Raw genomic sequence first — 9,646 nt, 5'->3', positions numbered from 1 at the left:
TTTCTGATAAAAGTTTGAGTTCATGAAATGTGGGAAGTCTGTTTTGTGTTGTGTTGCAGGGCATTTCATGATATAAAGCATCTAAAATAAAGAAACTTTTGAAATCATTCACCTGGACAGTTTCAGAAAGGATGTCGCAACCGCCCTGACATCTCATCTTATTTACCTGAGGTGGTATGCTATTTGAATAGTTTGTAGGAGTTTCATTACATTTAAAATTATTCCTTTCACCTTTACACCACACCCTTTCCATAACAATCGTATAACCTTCTTGGATTTCTTGTTCCTGGCTTGACGGCCAAATCCGGAACTTGAAATAATTGAGGCTTTCTAATTTTTAATCATTTTGACGCATGTGCAATCTGAGAGCTGAGGAAATTTGGCCATACCCTGCATTCCATTATTGAAAATGCCATCCCTGAGGCTGCATGTGACCGTCTTCTATATCTGATTTTCTTCAAGACAAAATCCACTCTCCCTTTCCTCTAAACTCTTATCTTTATCCTCTCTCAAAGGTAGAATTTTCTGTTTTATATATTCGTCATATATTGAATGTCTATGTGTGTCACCATTGGCTCTTGGCTCCTTGAGGACAAGAATGTCATTTATCTTTATCGCTTACCCGTCTAACACACCCCCATCCAGCCCCAATGGTCAGTCCTTACAAAGCCAGTATTTGTTAAATAAGTTTATATGGTATTTCCCATTTTATTAAGGTGCATTCACATCCATCACCATATCTGCTTCTCAAAGCAAGTCTGGAAGGGGAGAACAAGTATTATCACAGTCTTATGTATGAGAAAACTGAGGACTCAAGACGGTGAAAGATTTAACTGAAGATCCCTAAGCCAGTTTTGTGAAAAACCTGAGGAAAAGCCTAGATCTTTAGAGTTACATTACCAGCTATTTTCCATGAAAACCTTGCTGGTCTGTATTGCATCATTAAAATCTGGAGAATAGTTGATATCAAACCGCTTTACTTTCAAATAGATTAAATACTTCACTCTGAACTTTCACTCTGTGTCTGCCAATTACTCGGATTGTGTGATGATGATTCACTCCTCATACAAAGAATATTTTTACAAGGAAATCCAGATCAAGTGGTTCTTTCTGGCGTGGGTATTATCATTGTTGCTGCAGGTGTTGCTCTGTGTGTGTGTGTGTGTGTGTGTGTGTGTCTTGGGACAGACAGTTCATCTTCAAGGGTAGGGATACAGGTGGATTTCTTTCCCCCAAAGTGCCTTTTCTTATAAAGGAAAACAGACGTGTAAAACTGCAAGACTCTCCCGTCGGAGGACTCGGACTCCTAGGCTCGGCGCGACGGGACCCCGGGGTGGGAGCGGCGCGGGGCCGGTCTGTCCCAGCCTGCCAGCGAGAGCCCAGCCCTCCCGGGGTGGAGTCCGCCCTCGCGGCCAGTCGAGAAACCGGCCCGGGCGCCGGGGCTCCGCGCTCGCCCGCGCTCGCCCGCGCTTCGGAGCCGGAGCCGAGGGTGCCGGCCGTCCTCGGGGACCGTGAAGGAGCAGCCCCCGTCCCCACCCCCCGCACCATGGCGGCGCCGTCGCGGCTCCTGATCCGCGGGGGACGCGTGGTCAACGACGACCTCTCGCAGGTGGCCGACGTGCTGGTGGAGGACGGCGTGGTGCGGGCGCTCGGGCGCGACCTGCTGCCGCCCGGGGGCGCGCCCGCCGGCCTGCGGGTCCTCGATGCCGCCGGCAAGCTCGTGCTGCCCGGCGGCATCGACACGCACACGCACATGCAGTTCCCCTTCATGGGCGCGCGGTCCGTGGACGACTTCCACCAGGGCACCAAGGTACCCGCGCCGCCGCGCCCTCCAGCCCCGGGCGCCCCGCCGAGCTCCGGGGCCTCCCGCCGCTGCCGCCGCGCGGAGGGGCCGGGGGGGGGGAGGCGGGGGGGCTGCGGAGCGAGCCCGGCCGCAGCGACCGACGGCTGGGGAGCCGGGCTTGCCTTTCCCTGCGCGCGCCCTTCTTCTAGGCGCCCCTTCTCGCGGCCACCAGCCCAGCTCTGGCCGAGCCAGACGCCCTCCACTCCTCCCTCCCTCTGGGTAATTTGACAAGTGTAAGGCAACCTGTCCCCTCACCCTCGTTTCTCTGCACTCTATACCCCCACACTCCCCTTCCCACCGTCATTGGTATTCTGTGGAAGTCCACACGTCTTTCATAATATCTGTAGAATCTTTTCGTTTGGGGGCACTCCCAGCCATTTTCTCCCTATGTTCCATCCCCAGCCAAAACCAGATGAAAAATCCATTCACCCAGTAGTTAGTGCCCTGACTTCAAGTTCACAGCGTGCGCTGGGTCGTGGTGTAAGTCTGGGCGGGCTGGAAGCCCACCACGTCCACAATCTTTGCCGCCAGCCCACCCCCACGCCCCCAGCCCCCGGGTAGAAAAGACACAGCCCTGACAAGAATTTAGAAGAGAAATATTCCAGAATGGTCTCCCAGCACTCACACTGGCCCCAAGGCAACCTGGCCCCATCTCTTCTTAACCGGCTTGCCCTGGGGACGTCAAATAGGGATCTGATTCTTGCTGCTTGAGCCGAGGCAGCCTGGCTGATGGTGCAGGAGTTTGAGATCACCAAACGCAGGTGAGAGAGGCTTGGGTTTCTCTAGACACAAAGGCCTAGAGATTGTGGTCCTTGAAAAGAACCTTAAACGTTTCTCCGAAGCTCCTGAAAACAAGATCTGGAGTTGAACTGGGCGGCCTTACAGCTACATACAGTTAAAACCCCGCTCAGCACTTCTGCTAAGCCCAGCCCTCACCCTTCTTGAGGCTTGCGTTTTGGGGCTGCCAGGAGAAAAATGGTTCTTTCCAGAATGAAAGTATTGATATGCTTAAGGCCTAAACCCTTGTGTGTGAAACAGATCAGGTTACTTAGTTGTGCAGGCTTTCAGAGCAGTTTGGAGGATAGTTCATTTACCTTACTAACTTCTCTCAAATAGTTTTATTTTCTTCACACACACCCCTCCACATTTCTCAGTCATCTATGATTGAGTAGAATGTTTAATAGAAAAAAGAACCATTTGACCCAGAGAGAAGGGTCTGGGGCTTGCTGCTCACATCAAGATTTGGAAAGCTTACTCCTAGTTACTAATTATTAACCTTCACCATCAGGGCAGTGGTCAAAGTCTTTTTGTAGGACATATCATTATCTGTTGTGAACATTGAATATTCATTTTGCCGTTTTGTTAAAAAGTAAAATTTCTTAAAATTTAATGAACTTAGTTTTTACATTTTAAATAAAATTTTCAGATATAAAAGCAATACATGATGGTACAAAATTGGAAAAAAAAATATTACCCATAATCTCTTAACTCCATGACAACTGTTTGGATGTATTTCTTTTATGCTTTCTAATATGCTTTATTTTACATAATTGAGACCATATTATGCATGTATGTATGAGTGTGTGTGTACACCTGTATATAAAATTTTGTAACCTGTTGTTTTCAGTTACAGTAGACACACTTCCTGTTATCACAGGCTCGTCATTAACAAAATGCTTTGCTGAGGGCGCCTGGGTGGCTCAGATGGTTAAGCGTCTGCCTTCGGCTCAGGTCATGATCCTGGAGTCCCGGGATCGAGTCCCGCATCGGGCTCCCTGCTCGGCGGGGAGTCTGCTTCTCCCTCTGACCCTCCCCCCTCTCATGTGCTCTCTCTCTCTCTCTTTCTCTCTGTCTCAAATAAATAAATAAAATCTTTAAAAAACAAATGCTTTGCTGGTGGCGGGACACTCCGTTGACACCTCCGTGTACCAGGTGCAAAGCTATTCCTTCTGGCCATCAGTTGCCAGGCCCACTAGCATCATTTCCCCTCAGCATCTCCCTTTTTCTTATCAGGGTTCTACAGATGCAGCCAGGAAGTGGGGTTGGAATGCTCTGGAGGAGGAACATTCCTTCCCTTTCTCAAGATTATCTGTGCATGCCCCAAGGCCCTGAAAGTTGGTTCTTAGTCTTCTATCTATTGTTCTCTGGCCAGTCAGGGATGCCTAGCATGGAGAGATTTACAATTCTATAGTGAGAAGGCAGGTCTTTGAAGCATATCCTAGTATTATAGTCATCAGCATTTGAAAGAACTTATCCACCAGCTGATTCTCTAGGTAGTTCCATACTTAAAGGTTGTCGACTCATGAGCTTAGGATCTTAATTAAATAGAATGGTCTTAATTAAACAATATAGTCCGAGATGTTAAGGTCAACGATTTAGCAGAAGCTAAATTCATGTTGAACATTAAACTACTCACAAAGACACTAAGTTACAAAAGTCTACTTCAATACTGGTTGGATCCCAGGAGATAACCTCTCCGGCACCCAGAAACAGAGGAGACTCCATGAGAAGGATCTAGATGGGTAAATATAGATGAACATGAGCATTCAAGTATTGGCCTGAGTTCTGAAAGGAGAGCGTTATGGAGTCATCTTGTCCTCTTTTATAGTCTTCGCAATAATTCCCAAGGCAATGTTGGTAGAGTTTCTAGTTCCCGGAAATAGAAACAAAGAAGTCTTTTGTAGATGCTGATTGTGCTGTATATTACACTTGAAAACATCTTATTAATAAGGTTAAAGTACCATTTATTTTATCCAGCACTCACTGGGTGCTAGACACTGTGCTAAGCTGTTCATCTGCCAACACTCTCAGGGGGCCTTATCTCTTTTTGCAGTTGAACAAACTGAAATTTAAGTCGCTTGCCTAAGGTCACACACCAGTAAGTGACCAAGTGGCTCTTCAAATTCCTTACAGCCTGCCATTGCTAGAGCTCTTACCTACTAGGCTCTCTTCCTTTCTGAAACTATTGGGAAAACGTGTGATGTTTAGATTTGTCCGAGTGACAGGTGATGGTATGAGAACGCTGGGTGAGTTGCAAAATCCAGCAGAGTCATCCGTAAGAAATACAGTAGCCCTTCACCTTCCCAAAGCTAGAGGCAGTTAAGGTTATTAAAATAAATACACATCTCAGGCATTAGGTTTGTGAGGCATTTGTACTGCATTGATGGCCACATCATCTCTAAGGATACAGAAATGGGTACGTCGCATACAGAAAGCTATAGAGGAAAAATGATACATGATGCTTTCAGGAGATGGGCTCTAAACGTTTGCTTTCTGCATGCCCCAGGCTGATCATTTATAACATCTGACACATAGAAAGGATAGTGTTTGTGGTATTCTATTTATTGATCACCAGATTGTGATGTGGCCCAGTTTAAAAAATGAAATATAGGTCAACCAAAGGTTATATATTCTGTAAATCTAATTTATGGCAGAGGTTGGGTTAAAGCCTATAATTGATTTACTTAATTACAGGTAAAAGCTTTCTATCTGATGTAACTAATAGAAATAATGTTCTGCTTTAAAGAAATCATATTTCATCTTGTTGGTCTATACTAGAAGTACAGTCGTCTTCCAATAATTCAATATCCATGAGCAAAAACAATGGGATTTTTTATTCAAATGGAAATTGTGAATTAAAGTTGAAGAAATTATGACTTTGCTTTTACTACATCCTGTGATAAGAGAGTAAATTACAAAAGCTCGGCTAGTTTTCAAATATATATTTATTAATATTCAGAATATATGCAGCTTGGAGTAGGTAGACTCACATTAAAAATCTGGCAGGATCAGTAGCTGGCGGAAGGATCTTTTTTTTTTTTTAATTGGGAAAACACGCAGCACACTTTTTTTTGTGTAGGACAAAAAGTCTTCAAAATTATCAAGAAAGGAAATTATACTTTGCTCTGGAACTTTTTGGTAAAGTGCCATCAAGATGATTACTTATAATAAGGCATTGGAAGGTATGTGATTAAGCATGCATTTGTGGTGTATTTATAGAGTTTCTTCACCTTGTAGGAGAACTGTGCTTCAGAAAACTTGGTCGCCAGCCAAATCCCTCTTTCTGTTGCTTGCCGGAGTGGGCTGGGCTTCAGAGGCTGTGTGGGCTGACTGTGTGACCTTGGGCAAGTCACTTCTCTCAGGGTTGTTAACATTATCTTGTCTCTATAATGATGCATCGGTTAGAAGAGCAACTTCATTTAAAAAAAAAAATGTTGGAAGTAACGGAGACAATATATATTATTCCTTATCCAGACCTATAGGAAAATGCTGGAGCATTATAATTGCTCAATATATATTAGTTTCCGTTAAAAAAAAAAAGAAAATACAGTTGAGTGTAAAGAAAATAATATTTAAATCACCTATAATTTTAACATTTTGCTTCCTGTATTTTCACGCTTTTCTTTTGGGGGGCATATAAACATTTTTTAAAAAGATTTTATTTATTTATTTGACAGAGAGAGAGAGACAGCGAGAGAGGGAACACAAGCAGGGGGAGTGGGAGAGGGAGAAGCAGGCTTCCCGCAGAGCAGGGAGCCCGATGCTGGGCTCGATCCCAGAATCCTGGGACCATGACCTGAGCTGAAGGCAGGTACTTAACGACTGAGCCACCCAGGCGCCCCCATATAAACATTTTCTACTAAATTTGGCATACTCTTCAGAGACAGCCGTGTTCATCAGACATTTGTCTGGGACCTTGACTATCACTGGAGAACATGATTTCCATGGCCCTTTTATCCTCGCAGGGCTGAGTCTCAGGGCTTTCTCTCTAGTCTTGGTGTCTCTGTGCGTCAGGCTTCTATTTCTGCCTGTCTGAGGAACCTGGATGTTCCACAAGCACTTTGAACTCAGCGTGTTCCAAACCAAATTCATCCTTTCTTTCCAATGCACCACCCATTTTTCATCCTGTTTCACCAACTGTTAATAGCGCCCCTCCCATCTTCTCAGTGCTGGACATTTTGGTGGTTTCCAGGGGGTTTTTTTGCTTGTGTAACAATGTTGGAACAGAAAGCATCACACGGATTCTTGATAATTGACTTAGAAATCACCCCTCAGAATGAAATGACTGGACCAAAGCGTATTGGATTGGTCTTAAAGGAGTTTAATACATATATTCAGTCGCTCTTCAGTTTGTGCTCCCATGAGCAATATATTATAATCCTCATTTCACTGAATCCTAGCTAATTGTAGCTACTGCCTTAAAAAAAATCAATGCCAATTTAATTGGAAAAACGTAGAATTTCTTAATGTTTTTAAACAAGCATTTCTTTCATTGCTGGTGAAGCTGAGCTTTGAACGTCCTCGTTGTGCTAATAGTTTGCCTGTTGCAGCTCTAAGAGTTTATAATTCTATGATTTCCTTGAGTAGCTCTTTACTGATTACAGAGTTAATCTTTGCACTAATCAGAGGAAGAAAAAAAAAATCTCCAAGATTAATTTGAAACAACTTGATGTTAAATAGGGCCCTACTGAGGATGTTGTATGTTAGGGATTCTTTCACTGAACTTTACAGAATCTAGGATGTCTTCTTTCAGTTTGCATACTTGAGTTCTCTATGCTTTTCAGTTCCACTGCTTGTTTCCGCCCTCATTTGCCTGGACCAGGTGTTTTTAATGTCCAACAAAGGTAGTGTAGAAATCAAGGTTTTCATGATGCTACTGTCCGGAAGAAAAAAGTTTTCCTATAACCTCTTAGGTTTAGTTACTGAGGCATGCAAATTAATTAACAAAAGACAGATTAACAAGAGAAAGGACAGGTCTTTAAATTTCACACACCTGCGAGTTCACCGAAAAATGTGACTCAAGAGGCAATTAAAATTTGGGGTTTATATGCCACCTTAACAGGGTAAAGGAAGGGATAGAAGGGCACGTATGGGAAAATAAATGACTTCTTAATAAGAGAAGAGGGGGAGTAGAAAGGGCACTATGGGAAAACAAATGACTTTTAGGAAAGACATGAGCTCTTAAGAGAAGAGGTGGGAGACATGAGAGTTTGTGACAAGGTCTCTTGAGGCCTGGTACAGGTTTCTAGTCTCAGGTGTTAAGAGTCAATCTTCCCTGGTGGTGAAACTTCCTAGAAGGGGATTTATTACAGTTGAATTCTTTTGGGCGGCTTTGCTTTTAGGCAGATAAGGGAGTTCTCACACACACACACACACACCTATTCTTTTTTTTTTTTTTAAAGATTTTATTTATTTGAGAGAGAGAGACTGAGAGAGAGAGAGCATGAGAGGGGGGAGGGTCGGGAGGGTCAGAGGGAGAAGCAGGCTCCCCGTTAAGTAGGGAGCCCGATGCGGGACTCGATCCCGGGACTCCAGGATCATGACCTGAGCCGAAGGCAGTCGCTTAACCAACTGAGCCACCCAGGCGCCCCACACACCCCTATTCTTAAATACCTTCAGCTCAAAATGATTTCTATGCTACAGTGGCACACTGTGGACCTTGTCACTGCCATCCAATACGGAATGATCCGAAACTAAGGATTTTTCAAGTCGATGGTTAGGTGCTATTATTTCAGTCAACCAATATTTTTGGTAACCCACTAAGTGGCAGGCATTGTGTTTGGGCTCATAGAGATGAAAACCATGGTGGTCTTTGTTACCAAAGACAGACTAGAGCTACATGGGGCTCTAATTTATGTTGGCCTTAATAATGAATTATATACAGTAGCCTTTTGGACTTGTGGGCTTAACTTTGATGATTGTGACTATTTTTGAGTGAAAACTTAAGGTCTGGCATTTTCCCCTTTGCAAGGTCCCCTGTCCTAATGGCATCACAAGCTATGTTTCTGAGCAAATTATTTAGCTGAGAAGTGAGCAACTACCCAGAGTCTACTGCTCACTTCCACTTTGTGTGCTTCCTATCACATGTCAAGTAACAAATTGAGGGAGGACTCTTCAATTCTTCAGTTATGTTTTATTGCATCTAACAGAGAAGCTGTTATCATGGTGGTCATGAACCCTGAGAATCTGTTCACACATAAAAACAAAGACCTTAAAAGTTAGTTTAAAGTAAGACAAAGTGTAATCTTTGAAAAAAAACAAACAAAAAATCATTTGAGGCAAATATGGATTCCAATCTGTTGTATTAACAATCCTGGTTAACACTGACTAGGTGATAGGCTTTGGACAAAACTGAGGGTTTAGCTTTCATAGGTGCTTAGAGTATACATTCCACATTAACATTTTCCTGGAAGGAAACAGGAAATTACATGGCCAGGGCTAGCAATATTTTTAAGAAATGAAATGTCACATTAACATGCAACTTACACTGCTTTCTCATTTTGCTATTGGAAAGTGAACCATCAAAATTATTCCATCTCATAGCTATTGGGGGAAATTCATTGATCCCTCCCTTCCTTTCTCCTGTTAAAGAACAAAAATTCAACTGAGTAAATTTGAAGATCTAATTGTCTTTATTAAGCGATTCAAAAATCAGGCAGCATCCCATCTGGCAAATAGAAAGAAGCTACAAAGAGTTTACAAAATGGAAGGTTCTTATAGGAAGGAGAGTGGGGCAGGAAGTTACTAGCAAAAGAAGAGAAAAGGATTGTTTCATGAATGGTCAGTTTCCTGGGGGGGTGGGGCATGGTGTCTTATCATGCAGATTACCTCCTCTTACTTTGGGGGATGGAGAGGGCCCATGTGACAGATTACCTCATTGGTGCCGACCAGAAAATTCCTGACTACTTTTCTTTTTTCTTTTTTTTTTTTTTTTAAAGATTTTATTTATTTGACAGAGAAAGACACAACGAGAGAGGGAACACAAACGGGGAGTGGGAGAGGGAGAAGCAGACTCCCTGCCGA

At 43.6% G+C, this 9,646-nt stretch overlaps 1 protein-coding gene across 2 annotated transcripts in view; it reads left to right on the top strand.

The window, feature by feature from the left end:
- Positions 1–1,439: 1,439 nt before the first annotated feature.
- DPYS (dihydropyrimidinase) overlaps positions 1,440–9,646 on the top strand; it is a 72,905-nt gene continuing 64,698 nt past the window's right edge. The window contains exon 1 of one of the 2 annotated variants that reach the window (XM_081816389.1): positions 1,440–1,810. In XM_081816389.1, the coding sequence (XP_081672515.1) occupies positions 1,547–1,810 (264 nt within the window). In that variant the 5' untranslated portion in view covers positions 1,440–1,546. The remainder of the gene's footprint in view (positions 1,811–9,646) is intronic. The other variant, XM_081816388.1, reaches the window with a different exon arrangement.

This window comes from Leptonychotes weddellii, chromosome 4, assembly GCF_054177405.1.
Source record: "Leptonychotes weddellii isolate Sample4059 chromosome 4, ASM5417740v2, whole genome shotgun sequence".
NCBI lineage: Eukaryota > Metazoa > Chordata > Mammalia > Carnivora > Phocidae > Leptonychotes > Leptonychotes weddellii.
The sequence above is the reverse complement of the archived record's forward strand: the minus strand, read 5'-3'. Positions and strand labels throughout refer to the sequence as shown.